General features: G+C 30.8%; 1 protein-coding gene across 1 annotated transcript; it reads right to left on the bottom strand.

The window, feature by feature from the left end:
* Nucleotides 1–8,399: 8,399 nt before the first annotated feature.
* LOC134709999 (acyl-CoA:lysophosphatidylglycerol acyltransferase 1-like) lies at nucleotides 8,400–17,462 on the bottom strand. Its single transcript, XM_063570132.1, has 6 exons — nucleotides 17,330–17,462; nucleotides 12,947–13,166; nucleotides 11,982–12,196; nucleotides 11,398–11,534; nucleotides 10,709–10,827; nucleotides 8,400–9,657 (listed from the first exon to the last, which is right to left on the bottom strand). Exons 1-6 carry the CDS (start codon nucleotides 17,330–17,332, stop codon nucleotides 9,224–9,226), a joined length of 1,128 nt encoding a protein of 375 aa, XP_063426202.1. The 5' UTR covers nucleotides 17,333–17,462; the 3' UTR covers nucleotides 8,400–9,223.
* Between the last annotated feature and the right edge of the window lie 85 nt (nucleotides 17,463–17,547).

The following is a 17,547-nucleotide window of genomic DNA, read 5'->3' as shown; positions in this document are numbered from 1 at the left end:
GCTTAAACTTACAAGTTCAATGCTAAAACTTACAAGTTCAATGCTTGAGATATTAGTAATGTTTTATTATTGAAAGGTTTTCTATAGTGCTTTTACCAACATTATACCTTAACAACATTGAAAGAAATTACAATTTATGTCTACAGTAATAAGCTGGATGTTGGACAAGTACAACACTCTAAACTGCAAGGAATGATAAAACATATTACCTTGAGGGTAGTGAAACTGTGATAAAACTTACCAGAAACATTTCACAGTTTATAAAATACTGGAGTTTGATAGTCTGATGGGAGCATGGTTTTTTGTTATAAACATCATCAAGTGAGGATATATTTCATCATTATGGAATTTGGCATGACACAAAACCTATCAGAACTATTTTAAAATGTTAGTAAATTGCCAATTTTCTCTTGATTCAATGTTTTTATGAGAATTAGATCCTTTATGATCTGATATTGAACAAATATCCATAAACTGAAGATTATAGTGCTTATAATTATTTTAAAGTGATGAAATCTTTTATGTTATCATATCTAATACATGGATACCACTAAACAGTGTTCTGTGTATTACAATTTTTACATGATTTTGTTTTCTTTTATTTGTATGGTTGTTAAACTTTTTATATAAAAATAAATCAAAGATTTTACTATTTAACATTTTTTGTTTCTGCCAAAATCAGAACTTTGTAAAACATGATTCATGAATACACAAATCATATAAATGTTGTATATAAAAAAAAAGATGTGGTATGATTGTTATGAGACAACTCTCCTTAAGAGACAAAAATGACACAGAAATTAACAACTATAGGTCACCGTTCAACAAAGCCCATACAATTGTAAATGAAAAATCTGTCACCAAAGACTGATTGATGTGGATGTAAGCTTCTATAATTCACCATTTATTGCCCAACATGTTTCATGAACTTAAATCTTTTGTTGTGAATACAAAAATAAGGAGATTTAAGATGATTGTCAATGAGACAACTATCCACCAAAGTACAAATGAAGTGGATGAAAGCAATAATAATTAACATACTTCAACAGTGAGAACAAGAGAGCACACTCTGAAATGTCTTGCCTGTTATACTATCATTGATTTTATGTTGATAGCTCTAAATGCAAAGATTTACTATGAGTATCTTATAAACATACTGTACTTCAAGAAAATGATGTCAAGGTCAGATTAACCAAGCCAGAAATACATGCATACCTCACAATCATTCCATACATTGAATATAGTTGACCTTTTACTTATAGTATATAGGAAACAGACCTAACCATGTAAACTTTATATTAACCAATGAACCATGAATATGAGGTTATGGTCAGACGAACCCTGCCAGACAGATGTTCTCTTTTCAATCATTGATTCAATGGTTAAAATATGGTTGATGTTTTAAATGTAAAAACAAACTTAACCATGAAAACTTAGCACTGACCAATGAACCATAAGTAAAAGGTCAAGGTCAGATGATACTTGCTAGTCAGAAATTTAAACATTACAATCATTCCATACACCAAACATAGTTGACCTATTGCCTAAAGTTTAAGAAAGCAGACAAAAACACAAAACATTGAGCAATGAACCATAAAAAGAGGTCATGGTCAAATAAAACCTACACATCAAAAAATATTGTATATACCAAATATACCTTGTTTGCTGATCAATGAAATGAGTTTGAGGTGAAGTGAAAACTGTCTGACTGGCATGAGGAATGTGCAAGGTAGGAACATACCAAATATAGTTATCCTATTACCAATACACATAAATAAAGGCAACAGTATTATACCAATGTTCAAACTCATAAATCGATAGACAAAAACAAATCTGGGTCATAAAGCAAAACAGAGGGAAACGCATTAAAAACAAAAAAATGACGACACAAAATTAAAATGTTACACACACAGAAACGAAATAGCATAACTAATAACAAATGTAACATCAAAACTTAATACATGAATTTGGGATAGAAAAGTATCGTGACACGTCTTATAATAATGTGAATTCACACTCAAATATAAGAGGAAACAAACGACACAAAAGAAACACAAAGTTAAAATGTAACACACACAGAAATGAACTATAATATAACAATGACCATATTCCCGACTTGGTACATATAAGTACTTATTCTGAATTGGATCACTCCAGAAGCCAAAAAAAGTTGTACCTCTCCTCGGATATTTTTCCCTGGTGAGATGAAAACCTTCATGAAAAGCAATCAATCAAATAAATTGTAAAAATAAGACAACAAAATTTAATTGATTTTTATTATCAATAACAATTGTGAGACTTCAGATAGAAATAACAACAATGGTTATAAAACAAAGGTTATAAAATTGTGTAGATTAAGTAATACTTCAAATTAAAGGAAACAGAAAAATCTTACAACAGCATCTTGACTAATAACACGTAGTTAACTGAAACCAGTGATTGACTTTTTTTTGGATGACATATGTTGTCAAAAAGTCATTGACGAGCACATCTAATTACAGTTGCACTTCAGATATATCCAATGTTTTATTTTTAACATTTGACTAGTATTTTAAAGAGGTTAGGGCAATGTGTTGATAGTGTTACTCATGTCAAATGAGATTTGACAATAAATTTCTATATGTTGGCAGTTAAACTGAATTTGGGAGTCAAAACCTAAATTAAATCTAGCATCACTTACAGTAAACTAATCTCTCAAATTATAATTGCAAGCACTTGAATACGAAAAACAACACTCACCTGAATGTTTAAACAAAATCAGCTGTTGTTTAATTCAAATTTGTCCAGTATTAAAAATGGTATAAAAGATATATCAGCCAGGTTCTATTATTAAAGTCTGTTAATAAAGTATGCCTTTCCCCTTTAAAGTTATGAGAAGATTGGTTTCATTATCAATATAAACAGTTAGCAAACATCACAAATTAGTGCAAATTAAAACACAGTTGATATTTTTTTCTGTAAGTTTAAGAAAGTATATAAATAAAAATATGAAAAAGAGGGGTACAATGCATTAAGTACTGATGAATTTATCAACATTTCACTATAGTCCAGTTACTGGTTTATTAGGATGCTAAATGTTGAACACAGTCTGAAGATATGGCAGTGTCCATGTTTAATTATGGGAAACCACAAATATTATTTTCATCTAGATTAAAATAGAAATTACACAATGCTATAAGTAATTTGTATTTGAATATTATCTGTGGAAGGCAAACTTTAGTTGGAATTTTTAGTAAAATCATAAATCTTGGGTCTATCAATAACTTGTATGATTTTGATACTTTAACCTACAAAAGCCTTGGAATGTAGGTCAAAGGTCATTGAATTATTTATTTGGACCATCATCAGATTATGTGGTTGATCCTGGAAGGGTGGATCCCTTGATTGGACCCCCCCCCCCCCCCTCCCATTTTTTGGGACAAACAATGCATTTGAATGGGGTTATATTGGTGAAAGCCCTCTCCTTTTGACAACGGCTGAAATTGTATATCAATCGTTTTTACGAACTGTATCTGGATCTGTTAGAATATGTGCAGTGAAGCACATTAAATAGTTCTACAAAAAATTGTTAAGCAATGATTATTATAAGTACTTATTTATATATTTTGGCAAATGTTAAAGTTGACATTTTGGATTTCTTGATAACAAATATACCGTGGATTCATTTATTTTCATGGGTACCAATTTTCATGGATTGAAGAAAACTTTGTGGATATATAATTTTGTGGCTTTGGTGAAATCTGCAAACCAGACTAGAAAATTGGGTATTCATTGAATATTTAATTTCGTGGTTCATCTGCTCCAATGAAATCCATAAAAATTGATATCGAACAAATAATAATGAATCCACAGTAGAGAGATTGACATGACATAAACTTAAATGAAAAGCATGAATGTGTAGAACATATTTTCTGCTTACATAAAACTAGAGGCTCTAAAGAGCCTGTGTCGCTCACCTTGGTCTATGTGAATATTAAACAAAGGAAGCAGATTGAAAATTGACTACAAAGGTCAATTACTCCTACAGGGGTCAATTGACCATTTCGTTCATGTTGACTTATTTGTAGATCTTACTTTGCTGAACATTATTGCTGTTTACAGTTTACCTATATCTATAATAATATTCAATATAATAACCAAAAACAGCAAAATTTCCTTAAAATTACCAATTCAGGGGCCGCAACCCAAAAAACAGGTTGTCCAATTCATCTGAAAATTTCAGGGCAGATATATCTTGACCTGATTAACAATTTCACTTCATGTCAGATTTTCTCTAAATTATTTGGTTTTTGAGTTATAAGCCAAAAACTGCATTTTACCCCTATGTTCTATTTTTAGCCATGGCGGCCATCTTGGTTTGATGGCCAGGTCACGCCACACATTTTTTAAACAAGAAACCCCAAAGATGATTGTGGCCAAGTTTGGATCAATTTGGCACAGCAGTTTCAGAGAAGAAGATTTAAGTAAACGATATATAAAATTTACGAAAAAATGGTTAAAAATTGACTTTAAAGGGCAATAACTCCTAAAGAGGTCAACTGACCATATTGGTCATGTTGACTTATTTGTAAATCTGACCTTGCTGAACATTATTGCTGTTTACAGTTTACCTATATCTATAAAAATATTCAATATAATAACCAAAAACAGCAAAATTTCCTTCAAATTACCAATTCAGGGGCCGCAACCCCAAAACAGGTTGTCCAATTCATCTGAAAATTTCAGGGCAGATAGATCTTCACCTGATTAACAATTTTACCCAATGTCAGATTTGCTCTAAATGCTTTGGTTTTTGAGTTATAAGCCAAAAACTGCATTTTACCCCTATGTTCTATTTATAGCCATGGCGGTCATCTTGGTTAGTTGGCGGGGTCACCGGACACAATTTTTAAACTAGATACCCCAATGATGATTGTGGCCAAGTTTCAAATAATTTGGCCCAGCAGTTTCAGAGGAGAAGATTTTTCTAAAAGATTACTAAGATTTACGAAAAATGGTTAAAAATTGACTATAAAGGGCAATAACTCCTAAAGTGGTCAACTGATCATTTTGGTCATGTTGACTTATTTGTAGATCTTACTTTGCTGAACATTATTGCCTTTTACAGTTTATCTCTATCTGAAATGATATTCAAGATAATAACCAAAAACAACAAAATTTCCTTAAAATTACCAATTCAGGGGCAGCAACCTAACAACAGAATGTCAGATTCATCTGAAAATTTCAGGGCAGATAGATCTTCACCTGATTAACAATATTACCCCATGTCAGATTTGCCCTAAATGCTTTGGTTTTTGAGTTATAAGCCAAAAACTGCATTTTACCCCTATGTTCTATTTATAGCCATGGCGGCCATCTTGGTTAGTTGGCGGGGTCACCGGACACAATTTTTAAACTAGATACCCCAATGATGATTGTGGCCAAGTTTGGTTAAATTTGGCCTAGTAGTTTCAGAGGAGAAGATTTTTGTAAAAGTTAACGACGGACGACGACGACGGACGACGACGGACGACGACGGACGCCGGACGCAAAGTGATGAGAAAAGCTCACTTGGCCCTTCGGGCCAGGTGAGCTAAAAAGCAAGAAAATATATAGATATTATATATAAACTATTAAAATACTTTCATTCTTTTTTGTCAATTTTTATAGATCTTATGATTATTGAAAAATCCAATGAAAATTCATATTGGTTTTCATAAATTGTCTAGCCTAAAATAACAAATTAAAAAATACCTTAAAATATAGATTTTTCATCAAGTCATAAAAATCTTAACCCCTGTATGAAAGTATTTTGACAGTTTCTGATAATACAGAATCCTGGTTATACAAATATCTCTTTAAACTATACACTGTATCATTGTCTGTTCAAAGTCATTTTTTTCAAAATCATATACATTGTAGCTGTTTTCTTGAAACTGAACAAAACTATAAATAATCTTATGAAAAGCATAAAAAATATCAGGGGTTGAAACAAAATTACACAGGTAAAAACTGAGGTTAAATTCAACTGCTAAAAGTTTACCCTATCTTATTCATACTGGTTTGAATACATGTAAACAAAATTTCATTGGAAAATCAGGTTATGATAAAAGGTATTTAGAATGTCCAAGTTAAAGCACCTGATTATATTTGTAACAAATTATTCATTTATTTTTGCACATGCACATTCCATAATCAATTTTCAAATCACCAATCTTTCTTATTTATATAGACCAATTACAATATGAAAATATAAAATAACTAACATTTCTGTAATCACATGACTGTTTTCAACTTATTAATTAATGGTATGAAATGGTTTCATTAATAGAATCAAAATATGACAGAGGTTTTTACATCAGGTTAGTTACCTGAGTGACATACACATACACATTCATAATTCTCAGATCTGGACATCCTGGCATTTAAATTTTTCAGGGGGTGATGCCAACAGGAATCCTCTAGATTTTTCATCTAATTGAAGGTGATTCCTGATTATTTATATTGCCAATTATTTTTTACCAGAGGATATAGTATGTTAAAATTCAAAATGGAGATATTATATAGTGTCTTTAACAATTTATTAAAAGAGTAAAATTACTATATTCAACTGGTGTAGATACATATCAATTAAATTAATTTGCATTGAAGTCTATGGAAAATCTAGAGGATTCTTTTTTGCATCACCTCTCAACATTATTTACATATAAACACGAATGCTAATCATTGATTGGTCAATTACATGTTGTGATGTCACTGCAGATCTGAGAATTTTTAATTATAACAGTAGAAGAGGAACATCTTTTAAATAGAAACAATGCATCTAAAATTAAATGAGCAATTTCTACCTGAACTCAGTGATTTGTCTTCAACTACGCTGACTAGATTTTAAAGGTCTTTGATTAGTTGTTATTTTTATTAATTTGGCAAACAGCCTTTTACATGAAATAAAATGTAAGGAGTTATCTCCTTTTCTACGCATTCCCAATTTGTTTTGATCCGACACAATCAAGGTCTTGACAACACTTATTGTTGTGTGAAGTTAGAGGAGTGAAATAACCATGTTTGTTTCACATGTGAAGCTATCGGTTTTTATTTCACTGGGAAATCAATATAATTCATTGCAAACAATGTTATAATAAATATCATTTGGATTTCTTTAAGAGGTTTCATTTGTGAAAACAAAAATACAATAATATTAATAAGATATACAATTGCACAACAATGAAACTGATTTGTATATATTTAAACCTCTATATAAACTGATTTGTATATATTAAAACCTCTATATAAAATTCAGGTTAGATACGATTCAATGTATGTCTGAAATATCTTATAACAGATATTTCGATATACTTAAAATGACAGTTGTTAAAGGCATTGTGAATTGAAAATATTAATTAAAGTCATAAGAAACGAGTGACTGGTGAAAAATAATGTTCTTCCAATTCTTGAACCAATGCATACAAACATCATAAACTTAGTCTTCTGTACTCGAATTTATCATTTTTCTCGTGTAAATTTCTTATAATCGTCAATTATTTTTTCAATCGGTCAGTGTTGTTATGAAAATATGGCAGGTAATTAAAGTTCATGTTTTGAAGCTGAAGTTTAACGATTGTCACCTGTTTGTCAACAATTGACGAAAAATAAACAAAAAAGCATGGAGAGAGCACGTGTTTAAAATGTAAATACAGATAATAGTTTATTTTAAGGACATCCATGTGTATTGTGGTCAGCGGATTTTTACGAGATGGGTCACACTGAGGTCACCTTGCATACGGAAAATTTGTCGGGGAATTGCTTGCTGGAAGGAAGCAATTCAAATAAAGTAAACTTCTTCTAAATATGAATAAATTAAAGAATTTTCTTCAGAAAAAAGTATATGTACATAAGTTTTATAATGAAAACTATCCATTGAGTTATAAAAAACATATGCATTAATTTTTTTTGACTTGAGGTTTCTTATGACTTTAATTGAACAGAACACGATCAACAGAGCTCTATGTTTTTGATAAATGCACTTTGGATTTAAAAATATTAAATCATACAAAAGAACACAATTCATAAAAATATCATTTAACATCCAACTGAACACATTTTTAAAGCTATTTTTTTACAGAAGAAAAACTCTTGTGTAAGATTTATTATAAGTTTGGCTGTGAAGTCAGAAAATAGACGGCTTGCTAGAAAGACTGAGTGTCCAACAATTCTAGATATTCGTGAGAAATATTACTGAAATGTATGAGGCAATGTCCATTCATGTTAGAGAGGCAAAGGTTTTCTTCTCAGACATTTTTTGCAAAAGCCTATAAAGGAACCAAATTATAATTTAGAGTAAACAATATTTTTAAAATTATTTCTTTCTCTTTTTTATTGGTTAGAAACATTTTTTGTCATAAGAAAAAGAAATAATTTTTTTTAAACCAATGCCCCCCCCCTCCCTTCCACAAAAATTAAGGGCACTGTTTTTCAAAACAGATGTTTAAAAATTCAAAAATCATACCAACTGCAGAAGAAATAAAGGAAAAATACATGATGTCAACTTTTTAGAATTACAATTTTGTGTTAATGAACAACTAGGTAGCTAGACAGAATTTTACATATAAATTTGTCATTATTGAAGCACTTTAATTCTTGAATATTTTATTGAATACGTACACTAAACACTTTTTAAATAATAAAAAAAGCCAATAATAAATAAAAAACATTTGAAAATATAAGATATGATTTTTATATTAATTCTCTATTTGTAGCCCCCCTAAAAATTAATAAAATTATGCATTGGGTTTCTGGGGTGATAGCATAATTCTTATTGCTAACAAATTTAGTTTTAGTACAGTTCCTGTTTATGGCAAAAAAAATCAGTTGGCCCCCTCCTTGATCGTCCACTAAATTTTAGATTCTTAAAAAACAAAATATTGTATTGGTATTTTTAAGATAAAAAGTAAACAAATATAAAAGCAAGATATGGTCAAAAATAAATTACTAAGTACTAAGTATTTGGCAAGTACAGATTTGAACAAATAAATAAATTGAAAACCTTTAAACATACATAACTTAAGCTATTATGTTCAATAAAATGGTTTAATTTGTAATAGCTATAAAACAAAGTTAAAAAAACAAAAACAAAATCTTTAAGCGCCTGTAGAGCACTTAAATCAAATCAAATTTAACAAAAACTACATAAATCTCTAAAAACTCAACAATAAAATAAAGCACCAACCAATTAAATGACTGCATTTCAAAAAATTAAACTAAAACAAAAACCAATGACTGTGAAAAGATGTAAATATATAGCATGCCAGAAAACATAAGAAGATATAAAATAAAATATATGTATGAATAAAATTCCATGATAATCTTCTTTTATTTCTTGTTCTGACAATCTTGGGAGATGTCGTATCACTTTATCTGTATCGTTCATAGATATTTTATTGTTGTAGTATTGTTCCAGAAATTCTTCTTTTTCAATATATCTGTCGTACAGCCATGTCTGTAAATGGTTTGAATCGTGTGGTACTTCTGTTATTGGATAGGCACGGTAGTGAATGTTTATGTGACGTGGAGAATAAATTCCCGCCATCATTCCCGGAAAACTTAATGAATCTCTATCAGGGTAACCAATGGTTATGTCTATTACCCATTTAAGCTTTCTCTCCGCAGGAACTGAACTTTCTACAGTTATAAAAAAAGAATTATAATCAGATTATCAATCTACTATTTGAATGAATTTGCTACAGTAAGTAATAGCTAAATACCTATACACACAATTAATAGACATCTTTCGAGTTCGATGCATTTCCGTCAAAAACTCTGGTTTTAGTGAACGTCATTTGTGCGTTTAGGGGCACTGTCACATCCATTCCAATGTTGAGCGAGTGGTTGGAAAACTATAATTCTATACTGTACAAATACGTCGGCAAATTGAATTCTCAAAATTGAAAATCAGCACTGCTTTATTAGAGAATTGTCATTAAGTACCTACATAACAACCATTATTTCTAGTTTATCCTGCACAATGACGATCACTAAGACGCTTGATGAACGTTAATAGTGCAGGGATACAGGAGACCCCCTCTATCTGGTAAATGACGTCATAAAGGCGTGTATAATTGACGTGTTTTTTCCGGTGACGGATGAACTCGAAAGTGTTCTATTAGTTTTTGTAACATGTTTCTCTTTTGAACAAATCAAGAGTTCAACTGTTATGGAGATGCTCTAGGGTGTTTTAGCGACATTCTGAAGTCTGCCATGTTATAATCCCTTTGTCTTTTTGTTATTTTTGTTATTTAAAGTTTTATCTTATAAACTATAAAAAAGAAGATGTAGTATGATTGCAAATGAGACAACTCTCCACAAGAGACCAAAATGAAACAGAAATTAACAACTATAAGTCACCGTACTGCCTTCAATTGTATTTTTGTGTTTAGTGTATTTGGCTCACCCACTGTAATGCAATAAGTATCATACATCCATTATCATTATCCAAACATATATGTGTGTATAACATTTGTGCTTAATTGCATCACCAAGATAACAAAAAAGTTCAGAATTTGGAGCTAAATTTTTAAAAGTTCCTATCATATTTGTGATAAATTCAACCAAAGATTTTCAATTTTTAAACTTTTTACCAATGGTTTGCCAGCTGATTACACATTGCAATAGGTCTATTCAAGTCAGATTAATGATCTTATTTCAACTGGACTATTGAAGGAATGGTTATTACCTTTTTTTACTCCATTCTGTAGAGTATCATGATACAATGAATCTGTTATCACTTTGACAGCTCCAATTCTTGGCAGTGTCACATGTTCTAACACTGGAAAATTATGTTTCTGGGCATACCTGTAATGATACAATCGTTCAGTATCAAGTTAAAGGGATATAAGTGGTTTGAGTGCCAATGAGACAACTATAGGTCAAAGTACAGCCTTCAACGCGGAGCCGGGGTTCACACTGAAAAAACATAGATTATTATTACATATATAAATTTCTTTAAACATGTATTGTATATATTGTATTCGAATCATAGGGGCCATATAAGGCATAACTATCAATGTAATTACAAAGAAATGAAAATATACTATGATTTAATCATTTATTCCTTAACGTCCTAAAAATTCCTTCCAAACATTTCTAAAATTGTTATAAATTAGCTTATAACACAAAATGGTTTGAAGGCCTTGCAATAACCTATATTGTGGTTAGTTTTCTCATTTGTAATCACACAACAGCTCCTTATTTCAAATTCATGTAGGTAATTCAGGTGTATCCAGGGGTTAGACCCCCCTTTTTGTTGTGATTAATGCATTTGATTCACGAAATATGGTTAGAACCCCCTTTCTCTTGGGTTGTGGGTAGCCTCTTTTAAAAATTGCTTGATTGCCTCCGGTAATCATTTGTTGCTATACTTACTGTTGACTTGATTTTCTACGTTTATACAGAAATCCTCCTTCAGGAAAGACAACTATCCATTTTTTACCTGTCGGGAGGTAAGAATCTAACATATGCTTCTTTAATTTTACTAATTCTTGATCTCTACCATCTTTGCCCTGCAAAAACATGAAAAATTGGAATTGAATCTCATTTACCGGTAGTTAAATATCTGAAATCTTTCTCAGGTATGAATTTTAAAGTTTGATCAAACTTATTACAAAAAATTCCAAAAGTAGTATGTGCATTATTCACACTAATCACACAGAAGTAAGATCTCAATTTTCTACTACAAAATCCCATTTTACATGTTATCCTTTGACCCCTTGATATGTCACGGAATAGAAGTTCCTTCATAATATAAGTTCCAAATGGAAAAACTATTCTGGAATATTATTTCCACAGGAATGAATATTACAGTAGATGTTCCTAACGGAATAAATAGTATAGAATATTTGTTCCAACAGGTACAGGTATTATGAAATTGTTTATAATAAAGTTTCCACTGGAACTTCTGTTAGGTGGAACAAATATACGTTGACAGATGGAGTAAGAAATCAAATTACCTGACATATAAAAAAATCTTCATGGAAGTAAGATATCCATCCAAAGTTTGTAAATTTAAAAATATAGTCCATGACCCAAGTCACATGTCCACAGGACACGCCTTTAGGGTACATACTACTCATTAAAATAGGTACATCAGACGTGGATTGGTGATTTACTAGAACCAATGCTTCCTTGTCCAGTATGCTGGTTAAGTCATCTCCTGATTCTATCACTGAAAACAACATTAAAAATATAAAACATTATAATAAGCATTGTAAAATTACAACAACAAAAACGTAACATCAAAAATTTACAAGCAAAAAATGTTTTGAACAAATTTGTGCAAGGCCAGTTTTAAGGGATTAGCTATGTGCCTCAACAAATTGTGATTTTATTTTAACTAGAAAGAACCAATTTGCTATTCTCTGCATAGTGCTAGTGGCTAAAACAATAACATTCCCATCTACAATGTAATAATAAAAAAAAAAATTCTTGATTGTCATCCTAATTTTTTGCTCTTTTTGTCCTCAAAACTGTTAAAAAAACATTCAGCAAATTGCAATATTTAATCAAAAATTCAATGTGTATCATTCAAATTAAATACAAAAAAAATATTTCACAAATATAAAATTGTGAATGGAAATGGGGAATGTATCAAAGAGACAACAACCCAACCATAGAAAAAACAACAGCGGAAGGTCACCAACAGGTCTTCAATGTAACAAGAAATTCCCGCACCCGGAGGTGTCCTTCAGCTGGCCCCTAAACAAATATATACTAGTTCAGTGATAATGAACGCCATACTAATTTCCAAATTGTACACAAGAAACTAAAATTAAAATAATACAAGAATAAGAAAGACCAGAGGCTCCTGACTTGGGACAGGCGCAAAAAAGTGGCGGGGTTAAACATGTTTATGAAATCTTAACCCTCCCCCTTTACCTCTAGTCAATGTAGAAAATATTTTCAATTTTCAATATACCTTTATATCCTCCAGAGTACAGCCAGCTTGCCACCATTCCCAATAGTGCTTGAAACAGACGAGGCTCTACATGGGTCCAGTAGAATTCTGGGTAATATTTTTTTAAAGGATACAAAAGCAAGGCATACACAATGTATGCTGGGATAGCGATCAGGTTAGCAAAAGTAATAAACAGGATACGAAAAAAATACCGCATATACTCAAGAACTTTCTTCGAAACCTGAAAAAGAAGGAGAAAATGAATTACTATCAATTGATTCAAATATCATGATCAATATGTTTATGAAAAGAGCTAAGGCCACAATATTTTTTTCTTTGTTTAACAGATTTTTTCACTCTGGAAATTGGGGCAAGAAAGCAATTTGAAAATTTAATGAATATGTTTAATTTTCTTATTATTTTGAGTGAAGCTTGCAAAGTAAAGGCTAGCAATAATACTGTGTTTTTTGGTAAACATAAGATCAAAGGATCTGACAACATTGATCAAAACAAGATGGTATGAAACTTGATAAACCACTTGTACTTGTAACATTTTCTTTAATTTAAGAACTGCTGAAATGGAATTTTTTCCCCATGAACATTTTCACCAAGACATGTACATCATGTACATGTAATGCCCACTCTTAATTCAATCATGTTTATGACTTCTTTTACCCTAAATATTACTATTACTTTCTGAGGACATCAGATCTTGAACTGAATAATAGAATAACTATTTCAACTGCCTTAGATGATTTACATTGAATTGTCATAGATGTCTTTCCTCCTTCACCCAACATGACCTATAACTAGCAACACGATGGGTGTCATGCAGGAATCAGAAACTGTTCGCCTTCCGTAAACACCCGAGTTCTAACTCCCCCCACCCAAATGACCCTGGATAGATATGAATACATAATCTAAAACTTATGATGAAAAAATAAATTGCAAGAATGGCTGATTGTGTTCCTATTGTTTTCATGTTTGACCATGTTGTCTGGAAAGGTTCGAGTCTAAAATTTGTGTTTTCAGTCTACAGACTTCGAAGTCTCTCTTACATGTCGTAACCTTACATTGATTTGTAAATGAAAGTTAAAATGCCAGAATCGATGGGTCATTGTGAAAACTGAATAAATATGAAAAAAAGGTGACAAGTAGATAAAATTTACATAATGAAGAGATTAAAGAAAAAAGAAAAAAATGAGGCCCTATTTATAAGAATCCAAGCCTATCAGTCTGCTCCAGAAACAACAAAGCATGCCTCCATTTTGGGAATGGCAATTATCATCTTTTAATATGGGACAAGTTCTGATGTCCCATGGCCCCAGTTTTTCAAAGCAGCCGTTGGATGTTAGAGTAATTTTGGACTCAGAAAACAATGGATCAAAGTATAAAAACATGAAAGCCTTTCAAGACACCATATTCATTATAATTATTTCGTGATTTGGAACAGGAAGCACTAGCTGTCCAAGACTTCAGGGAATTATCTATGTGTATTGAGTAAAAGAAACACTGAATCACAGTTGCTTAATTAAAGCTAGCAAAATGTGAGTCTTTCATAATGGGAACTATCACTGTTATTGTAATTGATAGTCAATACAACTTTATTGATTTCAATTAAAAAAAACATCAGCTGATGTCAGTGACTGAGATGAATCCGGGTCCGTACGCCCTGATTCACGTTCGCCCTAGTACATGTTCGCCCTGTTACCTGTTCGCCCAGGGTCCATTCGCCCTGATTATTATTTTTTTCTAATTGTTGTCTAGTGGCATAATTTTATGTATTTGAACAAAATATGTTGAAGTTTGTTGAAAAAATCACCGAATATTTATATTGCCGCAATCAATTTCATCATTTTCCCTTTGATTGCAGTAGAATACTGGAATACAATGTATTTATCTTTATTGATATTTGTTAACAAAATAATTGTATTCAGTCATTCACTAAATTAATGTATGCAGTATAACTTAGACTAGTCTCAGAGTATTATAATAAATGAACTTGTAAATCTGTTTTACAGTTCGTACATTTTTTTTAAATTAATTTCAAGCTGAATATATAATCAAAACAAATTTGTTTTTATAATATTATTAATCCATCAAAAGACAGGTATCACAATAAGCAGTGATCCGAATTATTTTGTCATAAAACAATAAATTAATGATCCTTTATAACTAGCCATAAACTTTTAGATATTTCCATGTTTCCATAAATTTCAAGAATATATACCATAGAAATATATCTGATTAAGAATAGAATAGAATAGAATATAATAGAATATCTTTTATTTCCATAAGAGGTACCCACAAGGGGCATAGTGCATATACATTCATGACAATATATAGTTACAAACAATTACAAATACAATAAAGCAAAGCAACAAAACAGTATGCTTTAAAAAGTTAGACATTTTAAATATTACTTACAGTATCCCAGTGTTATATTATAAATGTTTACTCAAGGCAGGTGTTTTGATAAGAAATAGCCAAGTTGTTTTAAAATATTAATAGACTCACAGTTTAAAAGCCAAATAAATTTATTGACCATATCCATGATATCCAAGGAGTAAAAATTTTTACATTCTTTAAATATCAGATCAAATAACATATCTCTATCCTTAGAGTATACAGGGCATTCTATAAGAAAATGAAGTTCATCTTCCACTTTATTTAAATCGCATTTATCACAAATTCTTTGATGAACTTCTAATTTGGAATATCTCCCAGTTTCAATTTTAAGTCTATGAGATGAAATCCTGAATTTTGTGATAGCTTTTCTCAAATCAAAATTTTTCAAGATATTTAAATAATTTTCTTTACAAAATGATGTTTTAAACTGACAATATGTTCTTAGTTTTCCTTGGCTATTTTGGCTATAAGCATTTTCCCAAGATTTAACATAGGATACTTTTAAACAATTAAGTAAACATTTTCTGAATTTGTATTTACTAAAATAAATGAAGTTACTAGGCAGGTCAATAATTTTACATAAGTGTCTGACACTGCTATACCAACTATTGTGATTTTTATCATCTAAATCTTTAGAGGTTTGTAAATGTTGTAAGGCTTTATATATTAAAGAGTCCTCAGGCATATTTTCAATTCTAAAATAATAATTCAGTAAATTTTTCACAATACTAATATAAATAGGAAATCTACCTAGTTCAGAGAGTACAGCAAAATTGCTGCTCTTTCTGTTTACACCCAAAATAAATTTTGTTATTTTCATGTGTAATTTATCTGGTTCAAGATCTGAATAAATTTTATCTAAGACTATATCATTTCTAAATTTACTACTCTTTGGGTTAAATGTACCCCAAATTTCAGAGGAATATAAAGAAATAGGTTTGATCATGTGATCAAATAGATGTAGACTGGTAGTAATTTTTGGATGTGAACGAATAACATCTTTGCATAATTTATAATAGCCTTTTAGACTCTTTTTGTACAATTCCTGTCTTGCATGAGAGAAGACTCCTGAAGCCGAAAATATAAGGCCTAAATACTTGTAGTGCTGTACACATTCCAGTTCAACTTGCTGAAGAGTAAATTTTTCATTGATAAGTCTACCTTGCTTATTAAATACTAAAATTTTTGTTTTATTGGTGTTTATGTTTAAGCACCAGTCAGAGCAAAACTTATCAACATTTTTTAACTTAGATTGAAGACCATATGATGTGGTAGAGAGCAAAACAATATCATCAGCATACATTAAACAATTAATATTAGTATCACCCAAAATCAGATCATCATCAACATTATCAATATATGATGGAAAGTCATTTATAAAAATTTTGAAAAGATTAGGGCTTAGGTTATCACCTTGTCGAACCCCTAATTTAACTCTAAAAGAGTCAGTTAAAATTTTCCCAGATTTGACACAAGTTGAGCTTACATTGTACATGTTCTTTATAATGTTGTAAAAATTTCCTCCTAATCCCATCTGTAATAGTTTATATTTAATACCACTATGTATGACTGAATCAAACGCCTTTTTAAAATCTATAAAACAGGCATACAATTTTTTACCTGTGGAAATTTTTTACCGGCTTCAGGAGTCTTCTCTCATGCAAGACAGGAATTGTACAAAAAGAGTCTAAAAGGCTATTATAAATTATGCAAAGATGTTATTCGTTCACATCCAAAAATTACTACCAGTCTACATCTATTTGATTAAGTTTATTCAACTTCAATGTCTGAATATTAATATTTTTAGTAGGGCGAACGGACTCTAAGGGCGAACGAACTCAGGGCAAACAGACCCAGGGCGAACATGTTACTAGGGCGAACGGTCCCGATACCGACTGAGATGATGCTATCAATTATTGTGCAAAATTTCAATCAAACGTGTCTTTTATCCACTTTCACACCAAATATCATACAAACCAGTATTTCGTTATTTACCATTTTGAATTGTTGTTTAAAGACTCATAATCTAATGATCAAGGATATTTTTTTTTAAAGTACTCGAAATTGATCTCATGGCATAGTTTTGAGTTCTCTCCCCTTGCAGCGGTGCTGGCTGAATTTCGTCCGAAACAAATTCCACCTCATTTTTAAAATCAAAATAATTTAAGTTATCTGAATTATTATGATCGATGGTTTAATTTTCCCATCTATTA

The sequence above is a fragment of the Mytilus trossulus genome, chromosome 3 (genome assembly GCF_036588685.1).
Source record: "Mytilus trossulus isolate FHL-02 chromosome 3, PNRI_Mtr1.1.1.hap1, whole genome shotgun sequence".
NCBI lineage: Eukaryota > Metazoa > Mollusca > Bivalvia > Mytilida > Mytilidae > Mytilus > Mytilus trossulus.
This window is presented reverse-complemented; position numbering and strand designations above follow the sequence as displayed.